This window comes from Malus domestica, chromosome 01 (assembly GCF_042453785.1).
Source record: "Malus domestica chromosome 01, GDT2T_hap1".
NCBI lineage: Eukaryota > Viridiplantae > Streptophyta > Magnoliopsida > Rosales > Rosaceae > Malus > Malus domestica.
Window position 1 is genome coordinate 17,920,090 of NC_091661.1, and position 17,024 is coordinate 17,937,113.

Consider the following 17,024-nt stretch of genomic DNA (forward strand, 5'->3'; position numbering starts at 1 on the left):
ATTTAAAGCAACCGTTGGTTAACAAGACCTTTGCACTAACCCACGAATTCCATCATTAATTAACTGCTCACTATATAATCTTCTCTTAATCTCTTCAGCAAAGCACCATAGCCATCTCGAGCCTTCGAATTCTCAAAAATTCCAGTACGCTCTTGCCTTCTCAATTCTTCAATTCTTGCCCCTTTAATTCCAACTTTTCCTCATGTCTTCCTCTCAAAGTCCTCAATGGCACCCAAAGTTGCTCGAATCCAATCTCCCTGCGAAACTGGTGAAGGGATTTCCACCATACGCCACTTACTCAATGGCCTTCATCGCCCTTGGGCAGGCATACACATTGAACTTTTCTTCGAGGAGAGAGGAATGCACTCTTTAGGACCTGTATGGACTTCTCAGGTCCCTGTTGCCATTGAAAATAACATGCCCACCCCAAACCCATTTTAGGCCAAATCGAGCATTTTATCTTCCAAATGGTCGAACCATCGCTGCGAGTTTCATTTGATGAAGGATGAGGCATGGATACAATGGATCAATGAGCTGGATCCCATCTTTAACTAGAAGTGGATGAATAACGAAATTTATGAGCTAATAATGCTCTCTAAGGCCACAATTATTGCTAAGCCTGAATTTCTCACAACGACTATTCTCTTCTAGAGCTCGGGCATTAATACCTTTGACTTTAGGATGGGCCCTATGTCCCTGACCATCCTGGATATGGCGCAAATCTTCAGGTTGAGGCCTTCAAGCATGATCATATATGTTACCCACGATTGGGCTCCTCCCTCTCATCAAACTGCTAAAAGCTCAGGCAGTTCTGCCCCATTTCTCAAAATGGAATATAATTCCTCAACCTTCAAGAGCTATGGGACCTCATTTATAGGTTTTATCCCATTTGCAAAGAATGAATTTGGCCCATCTTCTTCCAAAGCCAACAGAGATAAGGAGCACATGTATTTCCTCATCTACTATTTTATCAAACATGTATTCCCCAATAAGTCCAAGGGAGTGAAGGTCGAATGGATTCCTCTGGTGGAAGCTCTTCACAACTTTGACGATGTGGCCACGGGTCCATTCCTCCTCTGTCACCTTTATCATACTTTTTTCGAGATGACTCGAGGAGATCCATTTGAGACCAACCTAAATGGACCTGTTTGGATGATCCAATTATGGCTTCAATGGTACTTCTCTATGCTTCGGGCTCCTAATCTTGAATACCTCGAAAGAGTGGCCCCTGCCCAAATTCTAGCTGAAGCCTCTCTTACAAATTCTTCCACATTCTGCTGTCTGTACTTTTTCAGAGTCTGCAAGACTTGGGCAGATCTGGAGTGGGGTGTTTCAGTCTTAAGGAGATACTCATGGTTCAGTGACTAAGCTTTCTAGAATGCTTTTAGAGAAGATGCTAGTCCATTTTCTAAAAAGAGATTTATCAACTGCATCCAGTCAAGGGATCTGGCTTAGGGTGTGAGGAGTGACCGCTACGAGCGTAGGATAGAAATCTATCACCCAAACTTCTGTACCAGGAAGTTAGGCTCTAGACAAGCTATCCCAGTGCCCTTCTTTGACTCTGTTCAATGTGGCACCTCCTACCATCTTCACTATTCACCTGAAGTTACTTAGTCACCCGATGCAATCTTGAGGTCATGAGCAAGGTTGCCCGATGCAGTCTTGAGGTCATGAGTAATGTTGCCCGAAAGCTCATGGCTCTTAATTTCAAATGTACTTCAAGCTTTGCTTCTTGGTGGGAGACAAAGTAAACCAAAAAGTATGGAGGAGATTTGCACGAAGCCCATGATCGCATTTTCAAACATCTATCTATCAAGTCTTATCCTAGCTCAAATGAGCTTGAGAACTGGAAGGAAATGGTTCATTAGAAAAACCAACTCCTTTTGATAAGTATTTGTTACTTTTTAACTTGAAATTCTTCTGAATCTGCCCACTCTAATCTTTTTCCTGATTTCTTTGTACTTGCAGCTCAAGGCAACCCCACAAAGATGGTCATTGGGCAAGATGAAGATACTGCAGACGCCTTCATCCACCAAAAAGTCATAGCTGAAGTAAAAAGGCATGGTACTGGAAAAGGCAGAGATGTCTTCGAGTTGCTTGGAGACTCTGAGGGTAAAGAAGAACCTGTAGTTGAGCCTCGGGTTACACGTTAGACTCGAGCAATGGTAGTAGAGACTTCAGAGTCTGAACCCGAAGAGCGGCTGGTTCTAACAAAGAAAACGACGAGGGCACGGACATTCAAAGCCTCTAGGTCTTCTACTTTAGTAGCTGAGGCAGGCGTGGGTAGGAAGAAACAAAAATCCTCAAGTGTGTAAACCTTGTTTAATTCCTTTCATCAATCGGCAACATCTGCATTTGGGGAGCCCGTAGTCCTTGAGATCCTTGTGGTTTTAGAGGTCACTAACCTGTAGGTTTTTCAAGATGCAGATCGAGCTAGCTCACCTACTCATTCTCAGGGTTTTACTAAGGTATATAGGCCATCTTCTATTTTCCATTTCTGCACCATTTAGTTTATTGACACTTATCTTTTCAATTTCGTAAACCTCTGGTGAAGGCTCGAGCACCATCACTTCTCCTTCAGCAAGCAAGGATGATCATTCTCAGCAACTAAAAGAAACAAGTCATCATCCATCTCCTTCCAAGGCAATGAGCTCAACTCAGGTATATTGACCTCTCTTGTCTCACCTTCCTCTACTCTGAATTATAAACTATTTTCTTAACTTATCTCATTTGGTTGCAACAAGGTTTTGGGGAAGGTTTAGGCAAGTCTCCTCCACACTTGGTGCGTAAAACAGAACTTCCCTGGCCTCATCTAGCTTTTGAGGTCACAGGGACTCCCATCCCTAGGCCTAAGAAGAAGATTAAGACCTCAACTGTTCATACTTCTTATAAACCTTCTTTTGTCGAGACTTCCTCTATTGTTGTGCCCTCTGAAGCAGCTGGAACACTACATTTCCCTCCCGTACCTACCTCTATAACAACATCTTTGCCCGATCTTTTTAAAGAGTTCAGGCAACTCAAGACAAAGCTGAAATCCTCAAGGCATTCCTCTGAATCTTCTAGTTTTCAAGAACAACTCTGAGTCTTTCAAGAGTGGGTGAAGAGGGATATTTCAGCTTCCTTTAGTCTCAAGGCCTTTCATGACATAGAAAAGGCCATTACATATATGTGCAAGGCCCATCAATTATCAAGAGTCCAGCATGAGTCATTCCTCTTGCATTTTAAGAATTTAAGGGCTCTTAGGGATCAACATCTGAGGGCTGAGAGGCAAGCCAATCGAGTGAGGTGTTTCAAGGAGAAATAATACAATACTTCTACTCGTATTTACCAACTGATAAATGAAGGTTCAGCAACTGAGGAGATGATCAAAGTGGTGACCTCTGATATCCAGAAGTTAGAGGAGCAGCTTGTTATGCTAAAGGATGAGCATGTGACTCTCCTTAGCAAACTCTAGCAGCAAATTGAAGGAGTGAAGAAGGAAAATAGGGAGTTTGAGGGTGCTGAGTCTCAACTTGTCAATGGTAGTACTGTATTGGCCGAGCCTACCAGAATTTTCACACTTATGCATACTTACTATTCCAGAATAATTTCTTTGAGTGAAGATGTACATCTGTTAGGCTAGAGTCATTGTAACTTTCATTTTATGAAATAAAATTTTTCTTTGCCTTTACTTCTTGCATTATATTGAAGCTCTCACTGCACCATCTAACTTCACTTCTTTTTGAAATTACCAACTCTCTTGAATACAACAATTCCTAACATCCTTGAGAATTGGATGATATCTCTTTAAAACTTGATATTAGCTAGATGTGTTTGCAAGTTTTCCCCCAAATTTGTCAAGTAATATTATCCCTTATCCAGTGCTTGGTGAATGATAAAAGGTCATCCTCAAGTACAACTCATTTTCCCAAAGCCTCTTACTTGAGCTCCCAAAGGCATAATTATTTTCCATACTAACTTTCCTTTCTTAAAGGCTTTTAACTTTTACCTTTTTGTTGTATGCTCGGGCAACAGTTCTCATTTTCTTGCTTCTTCTCTCTTCCATATACCAACACTCTTTTAATTAAGGACCTTACTGCAATTACTTGGTCCTTCCTTTTTTGTTCTGACATTACTGGTGTTGGGGAGTAGGGACAATATGGGGTCTATCCCATTATTCCTTAGTGAAGAACAATCCTTACTCCAAAAGCTTTTGGGTTATCACCTTAGTCGAGCCTTGGGGAGGAATCCCAATACTAGGATTGTAAAAGTTGGCTTCTAGAACATTAGCTGTGGGGAGGAATGGCTATGACTCGGCCTCCACTATCTCACAAAATTCTGGTTTCATGGCTCATTTTTCATGGTAAACTGCTACTTGTTGATGCAGGGTGCAAGGCACCGAGAGACTCTGATAAATCCAATCTCGGCCCAGTAAAGCTCCATATGTGGAAGTATTATCCACAACGAAGAAGGCTAGCATGATTTGCTTGGAACCCAAGTCAACCTCTAGGGGTAATATCCCATGAGTTCTAGTAATGGCTTCGGAGAAACTGGAAACTGTTAGATCTGTAGGGATGAGATATTCCTCACTTCTACACAACTTTCTTACAAGCTCGGGTAAGCCTATTCTGCCCAACTTTCTTTTCCTGCTTCTTCAACACTAACATGTGCCATCATAGGTTCTGTTGCCAAGTAATCACCCTCTATTATGGTAGGTTGATCATGCTTGGGACAAAACATGGTAGATAGAACATATGTCATGTTTACGTGGAAGTTGCTAGGTATAGGTAAGTCCTCATTCTTGCCCTTAATGTGGCTCATGAATTCATTTAACCAGGCTTCTGCTTCTTGGGTAACATCAACTCAGGCAACCTTTCTTCCTAAGTTATACCAAAGTTCTATGTCTGTGCTGAGTTCTCACATAAAGTATCAACCAACAATGGTGCGGGCAACCCCCTCTTAGGTGAGATGTTTCCAAAGTATATTGGTTCTGAACTCTATCTTGGGGTTGGCATCATCACCATATCCTCTTAAGCTCTCTTCAAGATTATGTACTTCCCAGGATGGGAGCTCTGCAGCAAATGATCTTCTTCCCCTTCGGTCTTTCTATTAGCTTTCTCTACCTCTTTTTTTGCTTTTCCACTGAATTTGATTTCTTCCCCCATGAGGTACTTTCTCAAACTTCACATTCTCGGAGGTTTCTGAGATAGTGGGGACTTTTAATGAGTTCATGTGGCTCCTAATCATAGAGGCTGTCATTTTCTTAACCGGCTTCCTATCATTTCCAACCACATACCATTTCCACCCGAGTTGGGCAGGATTCTTCTTCGCTACGATTCACTATCTTTTCCCTTCTTCTGACATCTCTACAGGTATAGCTTGGTTGGGGTGGCCTCACATCCACCAATCTTAGTGTTTTGGCTTCTCTATCTTCCACTTCTTTAGAGGTTTCATAATTTTTGAATACTTCTGACAAGCCCTTTGGTTTAGAATCTCCTCCCACCCTTTGGAAAACATTTCTTGAGGCCTATCTCTCAATTGTTCGCAAGACATTTATGTGGGCTTCTTGTTCTTCTTTTTCTCTTTTTTGATCAACTCCTGATTAATGATAGCTCCTACTGCTGGTACTTCCAACTCACATTCACACTAACACTTGCTACATAATATCACTTCTCTAACTATGGTTGCTTTAGGCATCTCAGCCAACTTGATGGCTCTTTCTGTTGGTCTGCAACTACTTGCCTCATTTCTGCTTTTACTTCTCAGATGGACTTCCATTTCCCTTTCTCAGCCCACGTTAGGTTGATCATGTTTATTGGAGCCTTTGGGAAGGGATATATGTCAATCATCATGTTAGCCTGTGGTTTCTCCAGCATCAACTTTTCTTTCACTATAAGGTCTTGTATCCAATCCCTGAATTGGACACAGTTGGTTATGTAGTGATTGAAGATATAGTGCAGCTTGCAGTACTTCTTCCCTCTCAACTCTTCTGGCTTAGGCATCTTTTTGGTGTTGTCAGGCATAATCACTCTTACCCGTACCAACTCCTTATAGATCTTCGCAGCCTTGGTTAAATCAAAAGAGTAACTTTGGTATTTAGGGGGCTTCATAGGGACAAAACCACCATCATTCATTACCACTTTCTGGTCATTAACTAGCTGGACTAACCCATTTACTATTTAAGGCTTAAAGGGGGTAGTCATATCTGCTGCACACATGTCCATTCCCTCTTTCCCATCATTTTCTTCTAGCTCTCCTTCAAACTCCACTTGGTGGATGGCAGCTTTGCTTTTGTAAAAATGAGGCACCCCAAGTGCTTCACTTGCTTCTCTTCAAGCAACAGCTTCTTATACTTTGTGGCAGCAATCACCAACTCTTGCAACTCATTGAACTACACATCATAAAACGTTTTCCTCAAAGGCAGCCTTAAAGCCTTCTGAGTAATGGATATAAGTTGGGCATGATTGATAGGGAACTAGCACTTCATTCTTGTCATTCTAAACCTCATCATGAAGTCCTCTGTAACCCATGTTCATATTATTTCACCTCCGCAAGGTCATTAATGTACATCTCGGGCTCTATCCTATAGAACTGCTCATGGAAGGCCATTTTCATTTGCCCCCAATTAGCAATAGAATTGGGCGGCAACAAAGAGTTCCACTGAGATGCTAAGCCAATCAACGAGTTCCCAAACAACCTCAATTTATAGTTAGGATTATTTTCAAATGCCACACAATGGTTGGAAAACTTGAAGATGTGGTTTCTAGAGGATACACTGCCATTCTTTTCACTGAGAGTTGGAAATGCGGGAATCATAAAGTTAAGAGGAAAATGATTCTGCTCATCAATATACCCTAGGTATGGCTTTTGGTAGGTAATCCTGAACAACGAGCGAGCTTAGGGTTGAGCATTCTGGGCTATCATCATTCTTAACTCTGCCAATTCATCCCTGAGCTACTGGTGAGCTGTATTATTAGGCGGGGTATGAGAAAGTTCCCACTTCAGGCTATGATCATTGCTCGAGAGAGTCTCCTTTCTTGTTTCGGGCTTTTTCCACTTGGTCTCTCCTCATTTAGTAGCCAATGGTGGTGACCTATAAAGGGGAGGCTTGTCTGCCTTGGTAGGCTCCCTTTTCCCACTAGTCTTTCCAATTGACTGGGGCATCCCATATTCGTTCTTTCGTGCGTGATGTGCCCCTTACTATCTAGTGAAAATAATATGGGGTCTGGCAACTCCGCTTCTAAGGTCTCTTCCAACACTGGCTGATCAATTCCAAATCCCTCTTTGTTCTTCCCTTTATCCCTTTTTTCCTTAAGCAAAGGAAATAGAGGAATAACTGGCCCCTTCACAGGGCTGGCTTCTCTCATCATTTCTCTAGCATAACCATTCTTTGGAGTAGAGTACTCCAGATCTAGTATTCTTTTCAAATTCCCCGTTAAAGAATAGAGTCTTCTTACTTTCCTCTGGTTTCCAGAGTGATCTTCTCCATACTTCTCAGTACTTTTACCATGGTGCCTTGCAAGTCCTCATTGGTCACCTTCCCTCCTAACTTCTTGGATAAAGTCGGGCTTTCTAGAATAACTGGTCCTTGCAGGGAAAGAAAATTCTCTGGATGATTTGTCATGCTTGCTTTTGGTAAATAATAGGGTGGCCAGTATTCTGTATTCCACCTGAAGGTTTTCTCATTCCTTCTTCTTTTTGGCATACAAGACTAAATGTGTCACACTGGGCGTGCCAAATCTATGTTCGAGCGAGGATTTCTCCGAAGAGGGCTCCTCAGCTCTCAGCACAGCTCCTCAAGAGATTGGCACTTTGGATGTATAGTTGGGCTCATAGTTGCTAATGTGCTTGTCGGAAGATGACATAGTTATTTCTGAAATGTGCCTATGTGGGGCCTTAGGTGTGTGCCATGAGGCTCGCAATCAAAACTAAGTGCTAGGCGTGCCACTGCTATCTCAGTATAGTAAATGTAGAATAAGATTGTGTTTAGTCGATTACTTGCGCCCCAAGTTACTCGGACTTCTTATTATCAAAGGATTGTTGTGGATGGGTTAAGTCCACATTAAGTTATTTTCCTTGCCTTGTGACCAAGGACTTTCAGTTCATAGTCTTGTATATTCGAATGAGAGGAGTCCAGATCCCTTAAGTCATTTGTTTGGTTCTTGATTGGTTTTAAATGAAAGCATATCCGTTAAGCCGACCAGATCCATATACAAATAAGACTTTTAAAGTAAGAAAATAGGTGTAAATGACTTAAATACATGTTGGAGAATACATTAAGTAGTAGATCTATTATCTTACAAAACACACAAAGAACTTTAAGCAAGATTTCACTTTGTCGGGCAAGGTTAAACTTCTTGCAATCACGTCTCTTTTAGTTTACAGAGGTTTGTATGCTAAAAAGGGATGGATGGTAAACCAGTTTACACAAGGGAATCGATACTACGCCACTAAGGGTGATAGCAGAGCTTCTAAACAAGACGAAAGATAGCTTTTGTAAGAGAGATATCCTGAAAATGACCAAGATCTGGGCTGATTGCAGCTTTTAGATGCAAATTTGGCTTGAGAGCAGAGTTTGTATGTTTGTTTGTTTGATTGGTTGAGTGTCCTTGTCTCTGGGGCCTCTTACTCCTTTTATAGGCAAATTAGCCCGATTGCACTGACTTTGCTCTTGCCTGAAAGCACTTGGAAGATAGTGAGTCATTAGCTTTTTACTTGCATTGCCACTGAAAAGTACTTTTTGGCTGGTTGTGAGTTAGTACCCATCACTTGACATTTAAATTATAGGCACCTGGCCTATGCATTAATGGGAATGCGCCAATTTGTCTCTGGGCTTGATGCTTGGGCTTCGGGCAAGTCTTCCTTTAGTTGGTATCTCACTTGCAGCCCAATGTTCAAATATTAACCCAAACAACACCTACCGACATTAAGTTTTACCTAGCCCTATGGAGGAGGTTCTTAACAATAAAAGGCACGAGTTCGAGGAGGCTTGAGCAAGGAAACTCCATTAGCCTCAAACCTTTCTTTCAAGAAGGCAGTAATTAACAACATACATAGGATCGAGTGGGACAAAATCCTGTTCAAAAAGACTCTTGTTCCTCAAGTGCCAAAGGAACCACACCACATATATTAACCTCAAGCAACTGAGCCCAATATTTTGTGGTTTTCAATGCATTAACTTCCGATAAATTTTTGTGGCTCTCTCACTATTTAGAGAGCTTAGCACCCAACATTATATATTTATGCATAATACAGATGTTTAATCTTAACGAAAAGGAAGGAACACAAGTATCAGGAAAACCAAATTCTATATATTTATGCATAATATACCGATACATGTATAAGTACAGTACAAACTTCACAGACAACTACAGTTGTCTGTGATTCAAATTAATCTTAGACATGGCTCTTGATCGAAGCGCTATATTTGTCTTGATCATCATAATACTTAGACCACAGCATAACCCCTCCATACTTAGAAGAACCCTTAATTGCTGGAAGCACATAAGAAATGAGATCATTCACAGGAATGAATCCACTTCCAGCAGCATCAGGAGCAGCTGGCAGTCCTAGGAATATCTTGGTCGCCTGAATGTCTGAAATCCACTGCTTCCATGCATTTTCAAGGTTGCTAAGATCGGAGGAGTATTGGCAAGGAGGGTTGTTGTAGAATTGCACCCAAACATTGTCGAAAAGGCCCGTCTTTAGGGCACCTCCAACCCAAGCATCAGGGAAAGGGCACTGAGGAGCTGCAGTTAAGTAAACTTTCTTCCCCTTTTTGCTATAAGCAGAGAGGAACCTTGCTAGGTCATCCCAATGTAGGGGTGTTCCTCCCTCGATATCGAAATCAATTCCATCTAACGCAGCGGCACCGAGCGGGCGAGATGAAGAGGTTCCCCCCAAGAAATTGTTCCACAAATAAGTTGCTACCTGCCTAGCATCCTCTTTAGATGTAAGGTAGTAGCTCCCAGCTCCTCCTCCGATTGAAAGAATGACCTTGATACCTTTCGATTGGCATGATTTAATGTCGGAGCTCAGACCAGTGCAGCCATTCGTGTACGGATCACAGTGCCCGGCTAGGTTGATCATGGGGGTCTGGCCATTGCCAAAAGTTGGTAGGAAAGCTATGATAACATACTCATAGTTGCCTGTGGCACAAGTTTCCTCTAATGTACCCTCATTCCCATTTTGTCCCCAGTAAATGGCAATGCCTGCAGCTTCAGCTCCAAATTGTATTGATAGGCTTACTGAAATGAGGAGTGCTAAATAAATTGCTAACTTTGGTGGTGCCATTCTGCACTAGAAAATTTGCTTAGCTAGCTCCAATGTTTTTCTTGTTACTACTTGCTTCTAGTATTTAGAGAAAACATTGTCTATTTATAAGAGAAATTTGACTCCATAGTGATTGCAACACCTTGTGCTTTTGTGGAAGATTGCGTGGCTGATAAGTCACTTATTACCATTGTATCAAATTACAATATTGCGGATTAACGCAGACGGCATATATTAGATTAGAGTAAATCTCACATATTTGCGGCATCATATATATGTAGCATCAGCTTCTGCGTAAAGGTACCTAATGTTTTTGGTTAGACTAGACTTTTCTTGTTAGACAAATATTTATATTGGTGAAATATGAATTTAAACGAAACAATAATAAAAATTCAGTCACGGTGTTGCTAGACACTTTGTCAAGAACATATTTCTCAGTTTTCGGTGTCTTCTATATGTCTCTTTGTGATGGAAATGGTTGTGGATTAACGCAAACGGATGCTTCAAAAAATAAAATAAATGTCCAAAATAATCCAATATCGCCTGCAAATTTGTTATATTGTACCTTTTCCAGGAATACTATTCTGTCTCTACGTTTTGGGAATAATGTCAAATTGTAAAATCTAATAACTCTCTTATGAAGCAAATGCAACTCCTGTCTAGGTCGTAATTAACAAGTTTACTATATATAATATTTCACCGGCATTTGTACTTATAGAGAGATTTTTTAAGGTAGAACTCGAATTTAAGTTTTGACTTAGCAAAGAGAATGATACTTACCAACTCAGTCAATCCTCGTTGGCCACATAATCCAATATTGCCTATACATAACATCCCATGTACTTTTTCCACGAATATATTCTATTTTTTTTGTTAGTTGATATTGCGACAACGAAATACAACTTTCTCACGCCTTTTATATTTTGTGACGAGGTATTGAAATAGATGTCACACTCTATTTACCTTTGGCAGAAGTGCTCACCAAACCAAACCTTCGCCTTGTAAAAGGAATAACCCTTCCGCCGGTCGTATGACTTTGACATGTCAATCTTTAACACCATATCACTTGTCTTTTCTCCCCACACCCGTTTTGTTTTTTAGAGTGAAAAAATTCATGTAGATTCAATACTATATTATCAAGACAAAGGTTGAATGGTAACACTCTGTTTTTTAAAGATTGAAACGACCCTGAATGATCAAAATCCATTACATATCATGGCAAAGCCATGAGTTTGATTCGTGATGTTGTTCTCTCTTCAAAAAGGTATCACGAGCCCAATTTAAAGCTCGGACACCAAATAAACAAATGCCTACTACGTTCTTTTGTCTCCCAACGGTCCATCTCATTTTCGATTCATTTTGGTATTTGTTCTATATCATGGAATATTTAGCACACAATAGTAAGTCCAAAAAGAGAATTTGCATAGGGAATATTTAGCATACATATCAAATTCACTCTCTTCGATACTTCTTCAGGAATTCGAATATTTTGCGTAATTATTACTAAAGTGGACGAATATGTCAAGCATGTTCCGATTGGATTATATTCCGATGTTTTCAAGATAAGTTGATAGCGTAATACTATTAAGACTAAATTTGCAAATTAAATAATGTAGCACCAATAGGAATGAGCAAGTTTATGAACGTTTAAGTAATAAACCAATTATTAACTTTTATTTCCTTTAATTTCTAAAATTTAATCTACAAATTTAGTTTCCCTAGCATTATCCTATGTTGATAAAATATTAAGAAACAAAGAAGAAAATATGTCTGGTGTAGCATACATGCTGCATTTGTCCTAACTCACAGCAATGATCAGTCTTAACGTACCTCAATCAAATGGACAAATATTACCATTAAAAAAACAAAACAAAAAAAACAAAACAAAAAAAAACAAAACAAAAAGCATCCATGTTATCCAATCACCGATGTCCAAATAAGGAATATATAATCCCAACACGTATATGATTATAATTAAGGTAAATGTGGGAAAACCACAAATTAATTAAGCAATGCACCTCCTATATATAACCCCAAGTGAAATTCTAAATCTCAATTAGCAAGGCCGCAAGGCTTGTCTAAATCAATCTATACTCTTTTGTTCATCTTTGTTTTCTTTGGCTAATCTCTTTTTTTTTTTTTTTTAATTTCTTCGTCTCCATCTTTGAAATGTCGGGGTTGGTGGACAAGGCCAAAAACTATGTCGCAGAAAAGATAGCAAATGTGCCGAAGCCTGATGCAAGTCTCACAGGTGTTGATTTCAAGAAAGTGAGTTTTGACTCTGCGGATTACATTGCAAAGGTCGCTGTGAACAATCCCTACCCACATCCTCTCCCCATCTGCGAGATCAAATACACCCTCAAAAGCATTGGCAAGTTAGTTTTCACCTCTCACCTTTACGTTTGTTTTTTTTTTCAGTACTAGTGATTTTTTGAAATCAACGAATGTGATAAAACCGAAACCTCTTTATGAAGTTGTAAATTTTCTAATTCTACAAATCAAACCAACTAGAGGACTTCGGATTTGAAATATGAGATCACAATCGAACCCTAATCTATCAACAAATGAGATCAAAGCTGAAACCCTGTTGAAATGAGCTTGGATTTGAAACTGGACATTCTTTTGAGTAAAGTTGTACGTGAGTCTTCAATTTGATCCGCACATTCAAAATTTAATGGTAGATAAGCTTACGGAAAATTGTAAAATGACTATTATTTGATTTAGAAAAGGAACCTCTGCATACCCACTTTTTCTTCGTTTTCATGCATGCCTTTATTTATTTCGAAATTTTAGATTGAATAAATCAAAAAGACTTGATAGACTTGTGTAGAAAGAGAAAAAAGTGCGGGAAATATTTTTCTTGATTTGAAATTGTCCATTCAAACATTTGCGTATTGTATATTGATTTTTTTTTCTTCTGATTTGTATGTATACATGTGAATTAGTGTTATTGCGTCTGGGAACATGCCAGACCCTGGCTCGATAAAGGCAAGTGGCACTACTGTATTAGAGGTGCCGGTGAAGGTGCCGCATAGTATTATTGTGACATTGGTAAAGGACATTGCTAGGGATTGGGACATCGACTATGAGTTGGATTTGGGTCTCATCATTGACCTTCCTCTAGTTGGAAACATTACCATACCACTCAATAGGAAGGGCGAAATCAAGCTTCCCACCTTATCTGAAGTCATTTGGGGTTCAAAGGATGAAGCTGCGAAGGAGGAAGCTTTAAAACAGGCTTCCAAAGAGACTAAAAAGGAGATTTCAAAGTAAATATGACTACATTAAAAAATGGAAAAAAGTTGAAAGTCGAATTCTCATCATAAATGTAAGAGCACATAGTTTATCTTAAGAAAAAGAAAGGTAAAAATCGAATTCTTGTCCTGAATATGTAAGAGCAGTTTGGTTAATTATGTTATGTGCTTAGGTTTGAGATTAAAAAGAATTTTGATTTGACTTGTACCATGTGGATGAGCATTTTCTTCCCGGCATTGAATTGGTTAATTTCATGCGGTACCCTTTCATCTTTTCCTTGTAATTAATTTTGCTTCAGAAGTACTTTTTGTTTTATATTCATGCATTTATCTTTTTGCTTCATGATTCTAAGTCTTCTTAATATTTAAAACAAAATGATTTTCACACTTTTTTTTTACCTTTAGGTAGGATTTCTTTATTAATTCTGTTATTTCATCTCTTTCATCCAATAACTAGAAAGAAAGCTTAGAATACAAAAAAATTAAAGAGGATGCAGTAATTCGTAGTTCATAAATATAAAATCATCTCCAGCTTGCTACTTTTATATTGGTGGTGATGTTCTAAGCGATGTGACTAATTCAGAGTTCATATTTTTGGTTTATTCATCTTTATCTGCTTATTGTTTTGGTTCTAGTCAATCCCTACAAACCGATCGACAAGAGAAAGAAAAGAGAGAAAAATAAGATGTTTTATTTGATGCCCCCATCAAGACTCATCTTTCATTTTGCATTTTTTTTTCTTTTTTTAATAAACGATATTATTTACATAAGGGGAAGAACAATGGCACTAGTACAAAAAACACTTTGCACGACGCAGGTCATTTGATGTGCAAAAGTTAGCCCAACAAACCTTCGTCACGCACCAACCGTCGCGCCAAGGCAATGATAGAAGGGTTTGCACGACGTACAACCTACGTCGCGCAAACCCCTTAGATCAGTCTTCGTCGCACAGACCCTTATTTTTATTTTTTTTGGCAAAAATATTTTATATTTAATTTTTAATAAATATTATAATTAAATTCTAAACAATAATTAATAAACCAAGAAAAAATATTTAATTATAAAATATATGAAAATGTACATACAAGATGTTCAAACAAAAAAGAAAAAACTACAAGTAGTCTTATAGATTTAATACATCATGCTACTAGGTATCGACTGGACGAAGTGGCTAGGAGGTCGAAGGTGGAGCACGATTAGGTGCTGGTATCGAGATTTGGGCCAAACATCGCTAAGGCCCGTACAATCATACTCATCAGCTCGCCCTGGGCCGCAAGCTAACCTTTTAGAGTTGTCACTTCCTCCTTCAAGGCATTGACCTCTCATGTGGACGATCTAGAAGAGGAGACACCCGTCTCACGAACCCCTGCCTTCCCCATACATCGAACAACCTTGACATGACGACGACCGAACTTCTTATCCAAGACCTCAGTCACGATTTGAAGACCTGCATCCTCGGGTACAATGACGTCCTCGATTGGGGTCTCCGGGGGAAGTTGATAATGAGGAAGGCACATTGGTCACACTCCGACGACGAGTGATCAACTATGACATCTATACACTTTTTGAACCATAAAAATATAACATTACAAACTAATCCTTTCTTGCATTTGAAACTAATCAATTAGCAGCCAAAGTAATATCATATCCTTTCTTGCATTTGTTCACATATATAAGGCAGTATTGCAAAGGTAGAAACAATACTTGATGCATAGAAAAGTAAGAAATGTTATTAGCATGAAAAGTAATTAGATTCAAATGCAGTTGCACCATCCTAAAATTCCTTCTTAAAAACCATTTGCAATGCATGGCTTTAAACGTCAATACCTCTCAACCACATATATCTACACCTACATGCCAAACCCTCTTAAGCGACCCCCTTGATAGTTGAAGAAATGTTCAGGAATCAGTCGTTGTTCACTAGTAATGTTCGAAGCAAGAAACATGAGAAAGCAAAGCACTAGCAATTTGGAGGGATATACAACTCAGAGAAGACCAAGTAATAATAAATTAGAGCAACTGAAAACATGAGAGGACTCCAGGACGTACCAAACTTTTGGATGGGAAAGTATTACTTTGCAAGACAAATATCCTTGTGGTAAAGCAAACCCTCTTCATTCTAAATATGAGCTGCCATGTGATAGAACGTAAGAAATGAGCCATTTCTCACTTAGACTCCAATAAGTTTCCAACCTTTTTTGAATGTTTTTTCTTTCCAATGGAATTATTCTTGGCATAGTAGAAGCTTTCATGTTATGGATTCTCATTCAACAGCAAATGTTGTGCTTAATGTATATGTAAGTGTCATTGTCTTTTGCTTTGCATTTATATAATTGAGTAGGTAATTAGGTACAGTAACTTATTAACCTTATATAGGATAACGTGGGGGTGAAAATGGCAAAGAGATTTAAGAGAATGGTTCTTGTTTCAACTTTGGTATATAAATCTAATGCATAAATCTTACTGAAGGCCACCTAAGTATTTCATTTGCTCTTATTTGGAAAGTGGGGCTAAGCTTTCTTTTGTTCACTTGCATGTTATGCATGCACTTATGCAGTCAGCAATTTTATGTACATATGTCGATCACTTTTACCTAGTAAAGTCGTTATATTTGCTATGATTTCACTATGTTGTTTTGTTAAAAGAAAAAAATATCTTCAATTTAATCATGGAGTACATTAAAGTGAGGCAAATACATTTCCTGGTTGATTCCGTATTCTTGATTGCATCCGTGAAAGTTCGAGATTGATGGTTCGAGCTTGCTTCTTCTCCAGAGTTTTCTTGGTCATCAATACGACCTGTCCCATAGAGTGTGGTACAGGTGTCACCAGTCCCAGACAGATTTGTTTATGATCTCGTCAACTCGGAACTCATAGCTGCTAGCAACTCCTAGCTACAACTAGAACTCCTTAGCTACTAAAACAAGTATCATGCATATATATAGACCAATCATGAAATTACATCGAGTCTTTTAGTGTGTAAGGTAAGTTTTAAGGAACCCGTGTTCAGTAATTTTGCCCATTTTACTGTTTATAGAATCAAAGAACACAACCCTTAACTGGTTGTCTGAATCCCACAAAGCAAAACAGAGACATGTCAGTACAAACAAAGATTTCATAACGCTAAATCCTCATACAAGTGATTCAAGTAAAAAAGTTACAGGAGTTTCGCCCTTTTGGACAGGCGGATTATACTCAGGATCTCCAGGCTCCGCAAACTTACTCACAAATTGCACTACCCCTTCATTATCCAAAAATAAACAAAAACCAATCAACCCCCATTTAAGATGGTTAACAGCTACAAGTACAGATACAAGTACAAAATTAACAGCTACAAGATAGAAATTAATACCAAATTGAAACCAATCAACCCCCATTTAAGATGGTTAACAGACCTGTCAAAGGTGGGCACTTTTTCTTCTCCGGAGGCGGTTTGAAATCCAACGGTGGTCGAGGCTCAAACAGCTTCAAAAGATTGGTTGTTAGCCCAGTGGGGTGGCTCTCTGCCCATCTGTAAACG

At 39.2% G+C, this 17,024-nt stretch overlaps 2 protein-coding genes and 1 long non-coding RNA gene across 3 annotated transcripts; 1 reads left to right on the forward strand and 2 right to left on the reverse strand.

Annotated features, from left to right (window-relative positions):
• Window positions 1-9,278: 9,278 nt before the first annotated feature.
• On the reverse strand, window positions 9,279-10,310 carry LOC103409997 (hevamine-A-like). The gene has a single exon (XM_008348801.3). It carries the CDS (start codon window positions 10,270-10,272, stop codon window positions 9,376-9,378), a length of 897 nt encoding a protein of 298 aa, XP_008347023.1. The 5' UTR covers window positions 10,273-10,310; the 3' UTR covers window positions 9,279-9,375.
• A 1,963-nt stretch (window positions 10,311-12,273) lies between these two features.
• On the forward strand, window positions 12,274-13,716 carry LOC103407676 (desiccation protectant protein Lea14 homolog). The gene is made up of 2 exons (XM_008346590.4): window positions 12,274-12,626; window positions 13,197-13,716. Exons 1-2 carry the CDS (start codon window positions 12,421-12,423, stop codon window positions 13,522-13,524), a joined length of 534 nt encoding a protein of 177 aa, XP_008344812.2. The 5' UTR covers window positions 12,274-12,420; the 3' UTR covers window positions 13,525-13,716.
• Window positions 13,717-16,601: 2,885 nt separating this feature from the next.
• LOC114826565 (uncharacterized) lies at window positions 16,602-17,024 on the reverse strand. Its single transcript, XR_003775481.2, has 2 exons — window positions 16,900-17,024; window positions 16,602-16,745 (listed from the first exon to the last, which is right to left on the reverse strand). It is a non-coding gene; the product is annotated as an uncharacterized lncRNA (long non-coding RNA).

Bases quoted from the DNA above. Each gene is read 5' to 3' on its own strand.
- LOC103409997 (XM_008348801.3), bottom strand. From the start codon at position 10,272: ATGGCACCACCAAAGTTAGCAATTTATTTAGCACTCCTCATTTCAGTA.
- LOC103407676 (XM_008346590.4), top strand. From the start codon at position 12,421: ATGTCGGGGTTGGTGGACAAGGCCAAAAACTATGTCGCAGAAAAGATA. The intron at 12,627-13,196 runs GTTAGTTTTCAC...CATGTGAATTAG, and splicing joins ACCCTCAAAAGCATTGGCAA to TGTTATTGCGTCTGGGAACA.